The following is a 19,888-nucleotide window of genomic DNA, read 5'->3' on the forward strand; positions in this document are numbered from 1 at the left end:
TGCGTGTCGGGAGGGCACCGTGACCACAAACCGTGAATGTGTGAACCCAGCATGTTTGTAAAGGGCGGGAGGGGAGGTACGTCGAGATCGAAACAAACATGCGCAGCTGGGGTAATTTTTCGAAAATTAAACACTTGTAAGGGTATTTAAAAAATATCGTGGGGGATATATATATATATATATATATATATATATATATATATATATATATATATATATATATATATATATATAGCCACCCTAGCCCCCCATACTTAAAATGACTTATTTATATATTACCTATACGGTACAACATCAATATAAGAGACGATTTGCAAGTGGAGAGTAAACGTACTATATTAACTTTTTAGACATATAACGAGGCAATTATTGTTCTACGTAGTTTACTTGTTAGGGAATTTTGGGTTATTCCATGCATAGAAATCCACAGGGCCGTAACTTGAAACATGACTTGACAACTCTACATGACAGTCATCAGTCACCGTGCAAAGGTGCCAGATCGTTCTGCTCAGCCTTCTATTATTTACCGATTCCGACCCCAAATCTGTCTCCTGCACCCCAATAACGAAAATCATTTATAGTTATCTCTAAAATCGTTATTCCTGATGTCTTTGGGCAATAGTTGTGTCAAAAACCGGTAAACACGATGCTCTGAGACCAACAACCTGGCACCGGGGTGACCAAGGATCTTTGGTCCGGGGTGGTCAGTAGGTCACAAGACACTGGACGGGGAGGACTATGGCCGCCACGCTCCGCCAGACGCCCCTCACCTGCAGCGGCCACACTCGCCCCGTCGTGCACCTGGCCTTCTCGCAGCTGTGCTCCGACGGCTACTTCCTCATCTCCGCCAGCAAGGGTGAGAGGGGCGGGGCAGAGTCTCGGGCCGTATGTCATCTGATTCTGCAATGTGTGTGTGTGTGTGTGTTTACTACATCGTGTGCAGTGTGTGTGTGTGTGAGAGACTTTCTCCTCAGGTGTAGGGGAAAGTTAGGGGTATGGGGCCGAGGAAGAGGAGAGCAATGCAGGGGGAAGAGAGAAACGGAGCTTTGGACAGCAAAAGAAAGGGGTATCGTTCCAGAACATAACCCGTCTCCGCAAAAAACGCCTTGGTGCTGGATTTCTCATTTCTAGGGTACCCGCAGAGGGCCACTCTCGGGTGGCATGATATGCGGGGGATTCAAGGGGCCGGGACAGGATTAGGGTAAGGGTTAGGATGAGGAAAGGTATTGGGATATGGTAAAGGGCCAGGATTAGGGAGATAATGATTGATGATCCTATTCCTAAATGTGTCGTGAGTGGGACTATTAACTACATGAGATGGGAGATGATTGCACTCTTGGATGCTGCAGGGAAAGAATGAATATTTGAATATACTTGTGTTAGTCTGGTAAGTGTGGTATTTAAGGTTGTGGCTGCCTCTAGTGGATCGTGTAGTTGTCGGGTGTAAATAAGTGTCTTTGTTTATGTCTACTAAATTGTTTGTGATTTTATATAGCATTTGTTGTCTGTGTATTTGTCTTCGTGTTGCTAATGGGTCTAGTTTTATGTCTTGTTTAAGCAAAGTGACTGATGTGGTGTGTCTGTAATCACGTCTGGCCCGTCTTGCAGCTTTATTTTGTATGGCCTCTAATTTATTTATGTTATTGTTAGTGTGTGGGTCCCAGACGGTGTCACAATATTCTTTGTGTGGCTGAACGAGTTTTGTATGCAAGAATTTTGATGTTTGTGTCACACCTGCTAAGGTTCTTACGCAGGAACCCTAGGGCTCTGTGAGCTTTGGCCCTGATGCTGCTGATGGAGTATTTTGTGTCCACACAACACACTGCTATATTGCTTTGCTGTCGCAAACCACTCATTCTCGAGATATTTGTTTTCCTAAATATTTACAAGTCACGACTTCCATGGTAGGGTTGTAAGAGGGAAGGGAGAGAGGAAGCAGGGACTTCAGGGTTGACAGATGCTTCATTCAGTAAGAGAAATCACAAACAATATATATATATATATATATATATATATATATATATATATATATATATATATATATATATATATATATATATATATATATATGAGAGAGAGAGAGAGATGCAGTACTATGACCTGCCTGATGGGCTAGCCTCCCATAACTCACTCTGCAAGTGGCTCTTTGGGTGACTGGATAAGGAGTGGCTTTCCTATCTTGCTGGTTGCAGGTTCAATCCCCGGCGCTGGCAAAACCCTTTCCTTGTTTGGATTAATTTTTCGTGATTTTGTTGGCATCACAGACGCCGATCAACAGATGGTCCATCTTCTTGTTCTCTTCAAGTTGTTTTCCTGGCTTATCCATCCATTGTAGACATGACATTGTATAATAACGTTTGTTAGCCCTGATGAACCCTACAACATGGCATTATAGTTTTTTTTATTTTTTTTATTTTACGTCTTGGCTTGTGGCGCCACGGTAGGCCTTCATAGTAGGGCCTGATGGTCGGCCCCAGTCCGTCGTGGCGTTTATAGTGACGCCATCTTTGCTTTTCAGCATTTTCCACTTTAGACCCCTAGTTGCATAATATAAATTGTTGTGGGGGTGTTGGAGGGTCATGCAATGCCGATCTAGCACAGTTTTTGTGTTATTAACACTTGTTTTACACACTTTGGTCGTGTGGGAGTATAGTGAAGGGGAAATTTGGGCAATATTTAGAAAGAGAGAGAGAGAGAGAGAGAGAGAGTATAATATTGAAGAGAGGGTAGCCACGTCATGTGAAGTTGATACAATGTGGATTCTTTTTTGGTCCCTGAATTCAGTATATTGACAAATGACTTCTGGAAAATAGAAGGTGGGGGTCGTGGGAGGCGAGGCCCCTTGTTAGGGGCGTCTTGGGAGATGAAGCTCCTCCATTAACCCTAGAACACTAACCTTAGAACTACTACACCAACTACTAAATCTATACACATCAAAAAAAATTTTAAAAAAAAAAAAAAAATAAAAATAAAGTAAATTTTAATGAAAAATACATGAAGGGACTATCTTATCTTTGTATCTAGAAAAACTGAGAAGACGAAATGAAAACATTTTGTGAAAAATGAAAATCAAAAACAAAAAAATGTAAAAAAAAAAAAAAAAAAATGCAAAAAAAATCAAAAAAAAAATTAAAAAAAAAAATCGATGGCGATGGCTTCCCTTACCTTGTATGGCTCCCAGGTCCCAGATAACACACACAGGGTGAAAAATTAAAAAAAGTGTAAAACATATGTGTCAGGAACCTGTATCAACTGTATCAACCACCATGGGTATGAATGTAAGCCTACAGGCCTACAACAGAGTGAGCAGATGTGACCTGACCTTGACCTTCCCTACACTGTCAAGCGGGCACATGAAGCTACTGAGGAGGTGGGTACCCTCAGAGCACCGGAACCATACACAATGGCAATGACGTCATTCGCTTCGGGTACCTCATACCCATGGTTAGCGTTCTAGGGTTAAGGGGGTCGAGGAGGGTGAAGCTCCCCACCCCCCCATCAGGTATGTTAGGTTAGGTTAGGTTAGTTTAAATTAATTCGTCATGCCGTGTGAGCTGGTGGAGATATGCAGTGTGGGACAGGACAAGGCGGCAGCGGGGGTGGGTCCACTACACAGCATTGTAACAGGTGGGAGCAGGGCGGCGGCAGGTGCATCTCAGGCATTGAAAAGTTAATCATTTAGTGATTTCTGGAAAAATTACTATCCATATTAAAAAGTATCATTTTGGTAGATTTAGGTGTGTTGCATTAATTTTAAATTGTTATAGTTGCAAATCATGTTTTCTAAGGGTAGGTGGGTAAAAATAGAATGGTGTTTTGTGACAGAAACAGACAGCTAATTATTTAAAAACATCGAAATTTACCAGAAAAAATAGTTCCATTCAACAGTATCCCACAGGTGGTTTTGGAAATTAACTGAAAAAGGTAGGTAAGCCAGAATAAAGAGGAATAAACAAACAAGCAGGGATTTCTCTTTCTCTGTATCTGTGTTTCAGTGTTTCAGGGGGATGGCAATGCAGGGAGAAGCGGAAGATGGAGTTATGGACAGCTAAAGAAAGGAGAGGAATAAACCCAATTTCTCTTTCTTTGTATCCGTCTGTCAGTGTTTCAGGGGAAGGGCAATGCAGGAAGAAGTGAAAGATAGAGTTATGAACAGCTAGAGAAAGAAAAGTAAGATAATATGGAGAGGAAAAAAACAACAACTGGGATTTCTCTATTTCTGTATGCGTGTTTCAGGAGGAGGGGAATGCAGAGAGAAGCGGAAGACAGAGTTATGGGCAGCTAGAGAAAGGAAAGGAAAAATGGAAAGGATAAAACGGATTTCTCTTTTTCTGTATCCGTGTTTCAGTAGCAGCCAGGGGGAGGGCAATGCAAGGAGGCACGAGACAGGGTTTAGCACAATTAAACTAAGGACACAAAGGAAGTTGGGGTAGATGAATTTCTTGACTTGATATGTTAGTTTGTTCCATATATTTTGGTCTATGGTTGGTATTCTCACAGCCATATTCCCGTCGTCCGATGTTTTCCTTCCTAGCAGGGATGCCAGATCAAAACCTTCTGTAAAACACTCTTATCTGGTAACACTGCGATCTAGAGCTTTTGGTTAATGTTATTAATTAAAATACGAGCCACGTACATTTTCGTCAGACTGTTATTTTCAGCAAAGCAACCTGATTGTTCCATAATCTTTAAATTAACTGGGCTACATGAGGTCACATTCGTTGAGTTCAGTGCTCTCTGTAGTCATGTATGGCCATTGCTTGTATGCAATATAACAAGAACAGTAGCTGCCTAGGAATACCTTTTTGCACCCTGTATGTAAGCATTTGTGGCTTAAATCTTTAATACTAGGCTAAAAGCATGCAAAATATACTACAGCGGGGGTTCCAACTTCTGCTTCCCACTCCTCTGAACACTCCTGTGAACAAGATATTGGTTCATCTAGAACAGGGGTTCCCAACCGGTGGGTCGCGACCCCCTGGGGGGTCACGAAGCCTTGTCAGGGGTGTCGCGTAGCCTTTCTGAAGTGGCTTGGGATAATATTAGTTTCAACTCATCAGTTACATTTCTTATGCTTTTACATATTTTTTTGTTTTTGTTTCAGTGTCTGCATGCATGCCTGTGTGAATGTGTGTGTGTGTGTGTGTCAGCAAGTGTATGTATGTGTCTGTACTAGCGAGTATGTGAGTGTATGCACATGTACGTATGCTTGAGTGTCTGTTTAGCTGTGCTTAAATATGTGTGTTCAGTTACTTGTAGTGCTGTAGCACATGCCGTGTGTGTGCGTGCGTGCGTGGTCACTGTTGACATGTGACTCGCATGCCCGTCGCTGAAAATAAAATGTAAATCAAGCTGCTGATAGTAGGGGGTCACGGGGGTTTCAAGCTTTTGGGTAAGGGGTTGCGAGTGCAGAAATGTTGGGAACCACTGATCTAGAACATCACGTATATCAGTGGAGGTGTCAAGACTACGGTCAGGACACACACAATGAGCAGAAACTAAAGGAAGACCGCCGAAACAGATTGGCTGAGGGAACATAATTGCCCTGCAGATGCCATGATGCGTAGGCAGGAACTGTAGACTATTTGTAGCATGGAGTCATCTAAGGGGCAAAAGAGGTGCCAGTTAGTCAACGCGGTGGGAAGAAAAAGGCCCAGTGTGACACCAGATTACGGTCAGCCGACAACTCTCTCCCGGATGGGTGCACGGGCGTCGCCAGTAGCCACAACAGTTAGAAGAAAACGGCCAGTGTGATACTGCCTTAAGGCAGCGAGGCCGCTGAGTGGGTGAACGCTGGCGATGATGTCATCGGACTCCCAGCGAATCACAAGCGTGTTTTCAGAGCTCAGCCAATCGTAAGGCTTCATCTGTGGCTTTAAAACGACCCGTTCTCTCTTCCTGTTTTCTTCCTTTTTCCAAGGTACATTTTTAAGATAATAAGGGAGTAAAGGAGGAAAAAAAAGTGAGCTCCGGGGCGGGCAGCATGAGACAATTAAAATGGCGCCACTATAAACAGTTGCCTGAGCCATGGCAAGCTCGAGGCCGACCATCAGGTCCAGATGGATAGTCTACAGGCGCCATAGCCCACATGTAAAAAAAGAAAAGAAAAGAAAAAAAAAACAAAAAAACCCACGGGTCGGAACAGATAAGTGCCTTTTCAGTGTTTTCAATACCTCGAGTTTCGCGATCCTCGAGTTTAGTGCTATACCTTCGGAACGAAGTGAGCGTGAAACTCGAGAGGGTACTGTACTAACTCAAAACAAGGAATTATAACTGATGAGCTGAAGGAAAATAAATGTCTTGTAACTGATGATCTGAAGGAAAAAAATACTAAGTTATTACCAAATGGTCTCTTCCTAAGTAAAGTGAAGAAAAACCTAAAATATTAAAAAGAGGAAGAAAAGGACAAATAAGTATGATAATATCAAAACCAAGTAACCTCTCTGCTTTGAAGAAATTAAGATAGGGGCTCGGACACCTTAAAAAAACAAGCAATGTCTCTCCTCTGAAGTAAAGAAATGCTCAAGGAAAAAGATGAGGAGAAAAAAAAATCAATTACCAGAATAGTTTCAAAATGAGGTAACACCTTTTTTTCTGAATGAAGTATAAAATTACCTCCCAGAACGAAGAAAAAAAAGAGGAAATGAAGAGCAGATTAGTAGAATTTTTCAAAACCAGGTTGTGGCTGATAGAACTTTTCCGGCCACCACACAAGGGAGATAGTGCATGAATGTGGCTGATAGGACTTCTGGGCACCTCAAGGTATGGTAACTTTTCCTCTGAGTAAAGAATGCCCCATAAAAAAGAGAGGGAGAAAAAAATGAGTAAATTACTGCAAAATTTTCGAAACCAGGTAACATCTCGCCTCTGAATAAACTAGAGAGATGAACCCTAAAAAATATCTGAGAAAAAGAAAAACACTGAAGAAGGAAAATAAAGAAAAGTCTGTGAGAAAGAAGCAGGTGCCATTTCTCCCTCTGTCCTCAGCTGGTTGGCACTACATGGCCTGAGAAAGTCACTGATAAGAACCGACAAGTGTGACAGAAGAGACTTATGATTAGTAAATGTTCAGGATATGTCATGTTGGATGCACTGATTAATTTGCCATTTTTTCTTCTCTTCCTTCATCTGTATTCTTTTTTTATGGTAATGTTCTTGTGCTTCATGCTTCTTAACCCGGTAGCAGCATGGATCATGTTTCTTAATGGTCCCTCCAAGCGAGAAAAGTGAGAAAAAGTCACCCCTCACACAAACCATTTCATAATATATATCAAAGCATTTGTGATCAGATTATGTATCATCTATTTTTTGGGGTTTATATCATGGCACAAATTTGTCCCGTCGCTGCTACATGGTAAAGCCACAAATTTGTCCTGTCGCTGCTACCGGGTTAAATTTGAACTTTTATCTTTGGTTTAGAGATCTGTATTGCATCTATTTATTTATTTATTTATTTATTTTTTGTCTAGAAAGAGTAAATAATTAAAATTTTGGAGTAGTTGTGTTTTGATAACAGTGGTGTTAAACGCAGTGATGAAATGAGTACCTTAAATCCTAGCAAAAGTGATTGCATTTTAAATATGTGGCAATGTATTTGAGAACTCTAAAATGTTGTTAAATAAGTTTAGTGAAGGTAAATAAATGTCCTGCAGTATATGTAAATAAATTAGGTGTTGTTTGTATCATTAGGTCTAGGAGTATCTAAATCAACATAGCTATTGCAAAATAAAGATTCGGCAAGGTGGATTAAGGTATCTGTTTAGTCAAGTGTAATTAAAAGAGGTGAACTAGAAGTTACTATGATTTTCAGCACAAAAAAACAAATGTAGTTAAGTTGAGGTACGCTACCTGTAATTAGTGTAATTATAAGCAAGTGAAGCAGTCTTGTAAGTGCTTCTGGTGTGATCAATAAGAAAAGTGGGATCAATGATGAGTTGAAAAAGAAAAAGAGGGAAATGGAATAAATGAAAGGGAAACAAAAATAATTTAGATTAGCATTTAACCACCTAAATGATTGTATAATTAAAAGGTGCAGAGAAAAACGTAATCAAGGCGAGTTTAGCTACCTTAGCAGGCCGTGTGATGGAGTGTAATTAAAAGTAGGAGAGGGGGGAGTGTGTGTGGTAAGGCAGGTGAAAGTGTGGTGATGCAGGTGAAGACAAGAGTACCAGTATACAACCTTAGGGAGCCAGTGGCCAGGTGAAAGTGATTGACCTTCCCACCTGAAACTACTGTGAAGGAGGTTAGAAAAGGGAGAGAGAGAGAGAGAGATGGGAGAAGATATATATAAAACCAGAATGTTGACAGAAAAAGTAAATGGAAAAAGTAAATAATAAAAGAAAAGAAAGAAGAGAGAGAGAGAGAGAGAGAGAGAGAGAGAGAGAGAGAGAGAGAGAGAGAGAGAGAGAGAGAGAGAGAGAGAGAGAGAGAGAGAGAGAGAGAGAGAGAGAGAGAGAGAGAGAGAGAGAGAGAGAGAGAGAGAGAGACTGGTAGTGCCCTTGACCTTTCTCCATTTCTTCTTCTTGCCCAGACTGGTAGCACTGTTGATGATGATAGTAACAAAAGCAACTGTGACATCTAACAATACCACATACTTGTTTTTATTGAGAAGAACTTGTGTGTGGGTATAAGTTTGCTGAGTCATGGTGTCATCTTTTGTGTGTGTGTGTGTGTGTGTGTGTGTGTGTGTGTGTGTGTGTACATTTACCTAGTTGTAGTTTTGCAGGGACTAAGCTATGCTCATGTGGTCCCGTCTCCATATCTGTACTTGTCCAGTTTTACCTTAAAGTTGTGCACACTCTTCGCCGATGCTACATCCTCACTTAGTCTGTTCCAAACCTCTATGTTTCTTTGCGGGAAGTTATATTTCTTATGTCTCAAGCATCTTTGGTTCTTTCTCAATTTTTACTAAAGGTCAAGAGGGGGTCAATCGGGTTCTAGTGCTGGTGTTTCTTACTTCTCTTAGTAGCAACTCCTCGTTATTTACTTTCGTTTTATTCCACAATTTATAAATTAGTATTAGGTCTCCCCTTTCTCTTCTTTGTTCCAATGTGTGTATGTGTGTGTGCTTGATGGCATTCCACACCACCTTAACATGACACCATAGCTTCACATGGATTCACTTCCTTTGTCTTTACCTTATTTGTTTTTCCTTCTATTGGACCAAGTGACCATTGCAGTTTTGATGCCATGATTATATACCCCAGTCAGTCCCTTGTGCCATGGTTTATTGCATCTGTTCTGGACTTTTACTCCTGCATTTCTCTCTCTCTCTCTCTCGCTCTCTCTCGCTCTCGCTCTCTCAAAATTTGATGGGTTATTGGCTGCTGTTTTTGTGATTATATTATTTCATCTTTAGTTTCTCACTTTCTCTTATTTTTTCTTCATCATCTTGTTTTTTTTCTTGTTTCTACTACTACTACCGGAAGTACTACTGTTGATACTACTACTACTACTATTTTTTATACCACCACCACCTCAACAATACTTATCACCTCCACAACTACTATTACTACTACAGCTAATTATTTTTCTTCACTGCACTCATTGCATTGCTCATATACTCACTTTCACCCAATTTCCTTGCCCATGTACACTTTCCTCACATTCACACCCTCACACTTCCTATCCCACACATTCACACCCTCACACTTCCTATCCCTCACATTCACACCCTCACACTTCCTATCCCACACATTCACACCCTCACACTTCCTATCCCACACATTCACACCCTCACGCTTCCTATCCCACACATTCACACCCTCACGCTTCCTATCCCACACATTCACACCCTTACGCTTCCTATCCCACACATTCACACCCTCACACCTCCTATCCCACACATTCACACCCTCACACTTCCTATCCCACACATTCACACCCTCACACTTCCTATCCCTCACTTTCACACCCTCACACTTCCTATCCCTCACTTTCACACCCTCACACTTCCTATCCCACACATTCACACCCTCACACTTCCTATCCCACACATTCACAACCTCACACCTCACTTCCTCACATTTATGTCCACACACTCACATATTTCCGTTTTCTTTCCCCCACAGATGGGAAGCCAATGCTACGTCAGGGCAACACGGGTGACTGGATCGGCACATTCGAGGGCCACAAAGGAGCCGTCTGGGGGGTGGCCCTCAATGCTGACTCTTCCCGTGCAGCCACGGCAGCAGCAGACTTCACAGCAAAGGTGAAGATATCAGGGTTATGGGTTGGGTTGGGGTGAGGGCTAAGAAGAGATAAGATGAAGAAAGGTCATCTAGGGAAATGGGTGGAGAGGAGGATTGGGAGAGAGAGAGAGAGAGAGAGAGAGAGAGAGAGAGAGAGAGAGAGAGAGAGAGAGATTTGCATTTACATAGATATTCAGACCACACAGACCTAATGGTTCAGACACCGATTTACTGAAGGTTGGGGCTTATTCCATTCTCGTACTACAATCTGCATGAAAAATTTGATGCAGTCTGACTATTGTTTTATATTAATCACTTAATTCACATTCAATAATCCACTAATCACTACCTTCTGTTGTTGTCTGTTGATCAACCAATCAGTGATCCATTCGTGTTATTCATCCACAAGACCTAGTTATTGTATTTAATGGCTTATTAGACACATGGTCTTATAAGACGCATCCCCCAATTTTGGCAGGCATTTGATGACACGGATATGAATGTATGTGCTGTGTGCTGTGTTGCCTCACACTGCTTGATTATCTTAAGTGTTAAAGTGTGTGGCTTAAGTGTATATAAATGCTTCAGATGCTTTGTACTGTTTCTGTGCTGTGTTCATTGCCTGTAATGGTGTGATAAAGATGTTCTGTGTGCTGCATCATGCAGGTGTGGGATGCTGTGGCAGGGGAGGAGCTGCACACCTTTTCCCACTCGCACATTGTGAAGGCTGTGGACTTCTCTCCCAACTCCGCTGAGCTGCTCACCGGCTCCAACGAAAAGCTGCTCAAGATCTTTGATATCACCAAGCCTGAAGCCGGTGAGAGAGAGATAGATACAGAGAGAGAGAGAGAGAGAGAGAGAGAGAGAGAGAGAGATTTACATAGATATTCAGACCACTTAGACCCTATGGTCCAGACTAGGTGGTCTCTTCCTAGACCAAAGTGGAATCCTATTAAATTTAATGTCACCAAGACTCTGCATTTCAACTTTAGTGAATATCAAGTTTAAGGAAGCGGCAGCGGTTGAGTTTGTTTTTAAATGAATTAATCATACTGCACTGGATCACTGAAGGTGGGAGTTTATTCCATTCTTGTGCTACAACGTTGGTGATGAAAAATTTTGGTGGGGGCTTCGTGGTGCAGTGGTTAGCACATTCGGCTCACAACCGAGAGAACCCGGGTTCGATTCCCGGGCGAAGTGGAAAATTTGGGCGGCTTTTCCGATACCCTACGCCCCTGCCCTTCCAGCAGTGAATGGGTACCAGGTATTAATCGGGGGTTGTGTCCCGTCTCCTGGGATCAGTTCCCTTCTCCTATACTTCCTTCCCCTTCTGTCTCTCCGGCATATGACCACAGATGTTGCGCCGACTAAATGAAACTTTCCAACTTCCATGAAAAATTTGGTGCAGTCTGAATTTATTTGTTTACACTTAAGTTTTGTGCCATTATTTCTCGTTTGGAATGTGTCATCGATCAAAAGCAATTTGAATTTGTCCACATTCAGAAGAGCATTGAGTATTTTGAAACATTTGATCATTTTCCCCGGAGGCAACACTTCGTTTAGATATTTTATAATGCATATTTGGAAATTTTTCATCGCTGTAAGTTAGAGGAAGTAGTTGTGAGTTATATTTCTCCAAAAAAACTGATTTTTAAAAGTTTTCCAGTTATGAATTGAGCAATGGATCTGAAAATGAGTGCATATTATTTCACAATAGGCATATATATAAGAGACATAAATATAACCATGGCAATGCATGGTAACTGAGAAATGGTGTGATGCTTCCCTTAAAGCCACAGCTTTAAATGTTTTTTCTTATCTCCAGAGTCACAACGACATACTCTTATAATTCTTCTCTTCTCAGAACCACAAGTGTTATTGTAACAATTTCTCTTTTGCCCCATTCAGAGCCACAGGTGTTCTCAGGGCACACGGGTAGCCTGAAACACGTGCTCTTCATGAATGAGGGGAAGCAGATGCTGAGCTGTGCGGAGGACAAGACCATCAGGCGCTGGGACAAGGTGTCAGGACAGGTAAAGAGAGAGACACACACACACACACACACACACACACACACACACACACACACACACACACACACATGGCCTGGTAGCTCAGTGGTTAGAGTGTCTGCCACACAACCAGAAGGATTGGGGTTCAATTCCCCGACTGGGTGGAGATAAGTTGGGTTTATCTTCTTTCACGTGTAGCCCCTGTTCACCTAGCGGTGAGTAGCTATGCAACGTAAGGCGAGGAGTTGTGACCTTGTTGTCGCAGTGTGTTGTGTGTCAGTGGTCTCAGCCCTACCCAAAGATCGGTCACTGAGCTCCAAGCTCCTTCCGTAGGGGAATGGCTGGCTGTCTCGAGAGAGACCTGCAGCAGACCAAGAGATGAATTACACACACACACACACACACACACACACACACACACACACACACACACACACATAAAAAAAAAATATAGCTTCCCACAAAGAAACATAGAGGTTTGGAACAGACTAAGTGAGGATGTTGTATCGGCGAAGAGTGTGCACAACTTTAAGGAAAAACTGGACAAATACAGATATGGAGACGGGACCACACGAGTGTAAGCCCAGGCCCTGTAAAATTACAACTAGGTCAATACACACACACACACACACACACACACACACACACACACACACACACACACACACACACACAAGGCAATGGAGGTTCGCTATGAGACACATTTATGGGGACCGCAGATACATAAGGACACATGAACACATACAGGGCAACAAAGAATTTGTATAATGAAATATATTAGCCATCCTCATATTTTAATAGCATGAATTCATTCAATTTTGTAAAAGCTTTTAGGTGTTCACAAGATTAGGAAATATTGATTACTCAGTCAACATTTCTTTGTGTACATGAGTGTATTTTGTTTTACAGTAGTGGAAGAGGTAATATGTGTATCAAAGTATACAGTGTTATATTACTTTGGTTTGCATTCCATTGTGTTTTGTTTTGTTGCAGGAGGTACAGAAGCTGGAGGTGGCCCACAACCCCACAAGCATGGAGCTCAGCAATGACAGCAAGACACTTACCATCACCTTTGGCTCAAAGGTCGCCTTTCTCGACCCTGAATCGTGAGTATTTTGCAAGAAATTCTGTGGTGAACCTGAGATGTATTCTAAGGGATCTGCCTTCTATAGGTCCATAGGGCTCTTTCAGACTTTCATGTTATGTTCAAATTCTTGAACTAATGAGAATCCTTCTGCATCTCAAAGGGTATATCCTGGTCACTTTATTTAATTCTAACTCTTAAGTAGATGTAAATTATATTTTTAAGGATTTGTTTTTTTGTTACATGTGTCTTGGGGTGAAAGTTTTAAGTTAAGTTACTTTTGTTTTTTATTCAAAAGTTATCCAAATTGTTCTAGTGGCATGATTCTTCACTCTTCCTGGCATAGTTTTTTTTTCTTGGGCTGGACTACTGCATATCTGGCACCATGGCCACATACCCCAATCAGGTAATCATTCATTTGTCGCAGGGTGTTGTATTTAGGTGTTGCTGTATTACTTGCAGACTGGAGGTACAACGAGAGGTGACTGTACCCACGGCTGTGTACTCTGCCTCCCTCCACCCAGACCGATCTGTATTCATCTGTGGTGGAGAGGACTTCAAGATGTACAAATTTGACTACAACACCAATGTGGAGATTGAGTCCTTCAAGGGTCACTTCGGGCCAGTCCATTGCGTCCGATTCAGCCCTGATGGAGAGCTCTATGCCTCTGGGAGTGAGGATGGTACGCTTCGGCTCTGGCAGACTACTGTGGGCAAGACTTATGGGCTCTGGAAGTGTATAGACGCGTCCTCTGCCGAGAATAATATTCCCACTAAACCTGAGGCCACTGCTTAATCAGGATGGTGCTTCAGGGTGTTTATAAGTCTGGTTGGTTGCTTGGTTGGTTGGTTCCCTCTTACCCTTTTCTTATCTTTTCCTTCTTTTCTTTCTTTCCTTCCTTATCTCACTCCCTCTCTCTTTCTCCTTGCCTCCCTCCCTTCTGCATTCTCTCATAGATTTTTAGTGTCATTTAGTTGCAGTTTATCCTCTTCCTCTTTTTCCTTCCTGTAATATTTTGTCCTCCTGAAATGATTGAATTACCTCATTTATTTATTGTAGAATACATCCTCACCCACAAAAATTTATATATAGAAGACAGACGGAAATTGTTGCGGTTAAACTTGTGTTGGTCCATTCTGTTTACTCATGTTGGAAGACAACTTTTTTTTCACTTATTTATTTTTTTACGTTGATGGCAAAGCAGGATACTTTTACTACATTGAAACACGACAATGGTTCTCGTGCATCAGCTCTCAGTTTACTTTTCTTTCCGTTCATGTTTCCTCCTTCAGTCTTTTCTATTTCCTTCTAAGAAATGACTCATCCCTAGGCAGGTCAGGGCAGCTCAGGTCAACTCTTCCATGATCAAGATGTCAAGGGTCAAATCACTGTGCCAAGTTTTTTTTTTAATGTTTTGGCTTGGGATTTTTATATTGATCTTAAAGTGCCTAATTTTGTTAAGTAATTAGGTGCCCCAAGTGGTAACATTGTTGCCTGTGCCTTATTAACCTGTTTGGGGTATTTTTTTTTTTTTTTTTGTGTGTGTGTGCATGTGTACCTGGGTTCATGTGTATTACTGATATTTTCTCTCTCTCTCTCTCTCTCTCTCTCTCTCTCTCTCTCTCTCTCTCTCTCTCTCTCTCTCTCTCTCTCTCTCTCTCTCTCTCTCTCTCTCTCTCTCTCTCTCTCTCTCTCTCTCTCTCTCTCAGCTTGAATTGTTGTTATTATTTAGAGAAAAAGTAAAAGACTCGGGTTGTTGGTGGTTGTCCTGCCAGTCCCATGATCCCTGTGAATCCTTAGTACTCATCATTTTTTTCCTTTAGTTTGGTTTAAGGTTTTATGGCTTTTAGTTTGTTTATATATGAATGTAATATATATATATATATATATATATATATATATATATATATATATATATATATATATATATATATATATATATATATATATATATATCCTTAAACCTGGGTAATAAAATTGGTCTCTAGCATAGTGGAATCTCAAAGGAAAAGAGAAGAAAAAGAACATTCCCAAAGCCGTAGTGAAATTTATTTTATTTTTACCCCACTTGTGCCCAGTATCTTGCTCCTTTATCCTGCTAGTCAGCTGGTTGTATTTTCAAAGAATTTTTACAAGAATAAACCAAAAAAAACACATCTCGGTTGATCCTTCATCCCATGTGAAGAATGGCATCAGATATGTATGTTTGACAAATGGTTCAAACCAAAACCTCAATCTGTGTTACAGATATGTATGGATAAACAACAGAATGACTGGTATTACTTTATTTTGGTTGCAAATTAAGAATAAAGAAGAGGATTGGAAAGCCTTAACCTAATTGCGAGGGCAGATTGTATTGTGTCACTTAATCTATGCTATATGCTTTCAGGTCTTGCATGTTGTAGCCATGAGCCAGAGAACGCTTCTCTCCCAAAACAAGCTTGGGGATCCACTGAGTGCGTGGTTTTTGTATGGGAAACACTAAATTTGTCGCAAACGCTTATTTAGTGGTGGTGGGAGGAAAAATTCCCTAAATTTAGGGACTTTCCCTAGATCTAGGGAGTTTTTATCCCCCCCCCCCCTATGACATAATAACATGCTCTATAAATACAGGAAAACTGCCCTTAGAGTGGAAGAGAGCGAACATTGTACCAGTTTCTTAAAATGTAGATAAAACTGAACCACTAAATTATAGACCAGTCTCTTGACAAGTGTAATGTGCAAGATTTGTGAAAGTATAATAAAAAAAACAATGGGTCGAACATTTAGAAAAGGAAAACATGATAAATAAGGACAGTTTGGATTTAGAAAAGGGAAATAGTGTGTCACTAACTTATTATGTGTCTACTCAAGAGCAATAGATGTGGTGCAAGAGAGAGAAGGATGGGCTGATTGTGTATACTGTATCTCAATTTGAAAAAAAGCTTTTGACAAGGTTCCGCACAAAAGATTAATCTGGTGACTACAGCAGTGGGGAGGAATGGGTGGAAAAGTTATCGAGTGGATGAAGGATTACTTAACAAGAAGAGAAATGAGGACGGTGATTAGAGAAGAGAAACCAAATTGGAGGAGAGTAAAGAGTGGAGTTTCAAAAGGCTTAGTTCCGGCACCAATAGTGTTCATAATATATATAAATTCTATGCCAAAGGGTATAAAAAGTTATATGACGCAGATGATGCAAAGTTAATAAGAAAAGTGAGAACGGAGGAAGACTGTGAAGAACTGCAAAAAGACCTGGACAGAGTGTATAAATGGAGCCAGTTATGGGAGATGGAATTTAATGCAAACAAATGCCATGTTATGGAAATGGGGAAAGTTGGAAAGTTTTGTTTAGTCGGTGCAACAATTGGTCATATGCCGGAGAGAGACAGTAGGGGAAGGAATTATAGGAGAATGGAACAGATCCCAGGAGACGGGACACAAAACCCCCACTAATACCTGGTACCCATTCACTGTTGGGTGGACAGGGGCGTAGGGTATCGGAAAAGCCGCCCAAATTTTTCCACTTCGCCCGGGAATCGAACCCGGGCTCTCTCAGTTGTGAGCCTAGTGTGCTAACCACTGCACCACGAAGCCCCCCTTTGGAAATGGGGAAAAATAAAAAAAAGACCAAGGAAAACATACAGGATGGAAGAAGAAAACTCAAAGGTGGTACATGAAGAAAAAGATTTGGGAGTAACGATGCAAGACACATTTTCCCCAGAAAAGCAAATAAACAAGCTGTTTGGAGAAACCTACAGGATGATGCAAGATATAAGGGTATCATTCCATTTTATGGACAAAGAAATGATGAAGAAAATAATAACAATGATAAGACCAAAACCAAGGGGGGCCTTTCACCCCAGGGGGGCATCTTACCCCACCTTACCCTATGCTGCAGTTGTGTGGTCGCCTCACAAAAAGAAGGATATCAGAAAGTTGGAAAGGATACAGAGAAATGCAACTAAAATGGTCCCAGAACTCTCGAATATGACGTATGAAGACAGATTGAAGGAGCTGGAATTGCTGACACTGGAACGAAGAAGGGAGAGAGGAGATCTGATCATGCTGTATAAGTTGGTAAATAAGTTTGATGAGGTGGATAGAGATGATCTCTTCTTAACTGCGAGAATGCAGGGGCTGAGAGGACATGGAAAAACTTAATGAAGGAACCTGTTTGAGTGACTTGAAAAAGTAAAGTTTTCCACATAGAAGTGTTAACACCTGGAACAGCTTGCAGGAAGAGGTGGTGGAGGTGAGCAGTGTCCAACAAATGAAGGAAAGGCTGTATGAATGTAGATATGGAGATGGGATTATTAGAGTTTAGCTCGGGCCCGGTAGACTACAAATAGGTAAATACACACACACAACACATAATTTGTTGCAAAATATTAATATTAGAATGGCATTTCATTATTTAGATAAGGATATGATGAAAAAAATCATAATGGCAATGATTAGACCAATTAAGATTGCAATATGAAGAACTGGTTTGGCTCCCCTTCAAGAAAAAGATATAAGGAAGCTGGAAAGGATACAGAGGATAGCGACCAAAATGGTACCAATTATCTAATCTGCCAAATAACAGATTGGAGGAAATGGAATTGATGACGCTTGAGGAGAGGAGACGAAGAGGAGACTTAATAGCTTTGTATAAATTTACTATTGGACTGGACAAATTTGATAAAAGTGACCTGGTTGTGACAGGGGAGAAGGGGGCTGAGAGGACACAATAAGAAGTTGAAAAAAGGAACATGTCAGAAGGATAAAATGAAGTACAGTTTCCCATACAGAAGTGTAGATGAATGGAATGGTCTAAAGGAGGAGATTGTGGAGGTGGGGAGTGTCCATCAAATGAAGGAGAGGTTGGACAAATATAGACAAAGAGACAGGACTATCCGAGCTTAGTGCAGGTCCTGTAAACCATAAAAAGGTAAATACAAATAGGTAAATAGGTAAATACACACATTTCAGTGTTTACTGTTTTTATGGGCGGATGAGGAGGAAGGATTCGGGTTGTCACATGGTAGCTCAGTTTACAGTGTTCATAAGAGGGGGTCAAGCACTAAGGTAATAGTTCCCAACCTTTTTGTAAACACAGCCCCTTTCTCAAAACCCCTGAACACTCCATATACCCCTGCAATTAGCCGAATTAGAGAATACAGGGGCTCCTTGTTGTCTGTAATATAGACTGAAAAAAACAAGAGGAATATATAACAAAACATCATATTCCATAGGTATATTATATAATAGGGTTTAATTCAGACTTAAGCAGTATTTCAGAGAGACAGACCTTCATTTATGGGTAAAGTATGATGCTTTTCTTGTGGGCATAATATTGTTTGCCACAGAACAGCTACAATAGTGCTAGAATGAACTTCTTGCAGAAATGGCGCTGTGTTCTGGGTGTCAAGATAAATAACAAATACCACAGCACAGGTTGCTCAGCCATCTTGAACCCCCACGCCTGTTTATATATTAACGACCCCACTGTTACCTAGTGGAGAGTAACCTCTTGGCGCTTAATTAGTAGTCAATCACCGCAAAATACACTTGACCCTTGATTTAACAGACCCAATGGAAAATTGACTAGTTCATTACTGTAAAAAGTCTGTTGCAACATTGTGGTAACCCCAGATGTTGCACTGCCCCGATGTTGGGTTAAAGGGTTCTCTCCTACCACAGGCTCAGAGCCAACAGGACTGAGATGCGCACCATTGCCATGCTCCCAACTTTACTGGTAGCGGTTAGTCCGTTAAATCCAAAATCTGTCAAATGGAGGGTTAAGTGTAGTAACCTATCACCACTAAAATTGTGTGCTAGTTGCAAATAAATGTGGTCATGTAGATGCTGTGATGTCATCAGCATGCCTCATACGAAAGTAATTTATCACAATGATGAAAGAACAGGGAAGTTTTTTTGTTTCCTTCCACAAAATATTACAAACAAAAGAGTGAAACATCGCATAATAGGGACCTCCTGTATTTGATTTAGCATAGTAAAACAGCACGATGTTATAATGAATAGAATAAAATTATGTATAAAACAACTAAACTGCTGCAGCTGATAAACTAAATTGTTCTCTATCATAGGCTATGAAGTTCTCCCAAGTCATTCCTTTGCTACACCATGGTAGTCATGACCACAGGCTGGAAACCCCTGCACGAGGTGAGGTTTAGGAGAACAAGGGTGAGGTGGGGATATGGGTGAGGAAGGTTGGGGCACTAGGGTGAGGCAGGGGGGTAGGCAAAGACCAGTGGAGGAGCGCTAGGTTCCACTGGCTTAAGCTTCTCCATCCCAACATCCATGGGCCCTTGTGGTGCTCTGCTGTAGGTGGATCTGCAGAAAGAAGAGGTGGTTATTGTAAATATGCATATATATATATATATATATATATATATATATATATATATATATATATATATATATATATATATATATATATATATATATATATATATATATATATATATATATATATATCCCAGATTTTCCAGCACTGGGCTGGCTCCACCAGTTACAATATCCTGATCTCACAATCTCTAGCCCCCCTCAAAGAAATTCTGCCAAAATTACGGGCCTGGGCAAAGTTCTTCATGTAAACTCACCGCGGCGGGAGTCG

General features: G+C 41.1%; 2 protein-coding genes across 2 annotated transcripts in view; one reads left to right on the forward strand and one right to left on the reverse strand.

The window, feature by feature from the left end:
* Positions 1–502: 502 nt before the first annotated feature.
* LOC126985356 (serine-threonine kinase receptor-associated protein-like) lies at positions 503–14,961 on the forward strand. Its single transcript, XM_050840130.1, has 6 exons — positions 503–856; positions 10,071–10,210; positions 10,857–11,007; positions 12,099–12,223; positions 13,196–13,308; positions 13,749–14,961. The coding sequence occupies exons 1-6, from the start codon at positions 739–741 to the stop codon at positions 14,080–14,082; spliced, it is 981 nt and encodes a 326-aa protein (XP_050696087.1). The 5' UTR covers positions 503–738; the 3' UTR covers positions 14,083–14,961.
* The window catches only part of LOC126985357 (uncharacterized), a 28,307-nt gene continuing 23,323 nt past the window's right edge, over positions 14,905–19,888 (reverse strand). The window contains exon 5 of the mRNA XM_050840131.1: positions 14,905–19,605. Within this exon, the coding sequence (XP_050696088.1) occupies positions 19,491–19,605 (115 nt within the window). The 3' untranslated portion in view covers positions 14,905–19,490. The remainder of the gene's footprint in view (positions 19,606–19,888) is intronic.

Source organism: Eriocheir sinensis, chromosome 59 (assembly GCF_024679095.1).
Source record: "Eriocheir sinensis breed Jianghai 21 chromosome 59, ASM2467909v1, whole genome shotgun sequence".
In the NCBI taxonomy this organism is placed as follows: domain Eukaryota; kingdom Metazoa; phylum Arthropoda; class Malacostraca; order Decapoda; family Varunidae; genus Eriocheir; species Eriocheir sinensis.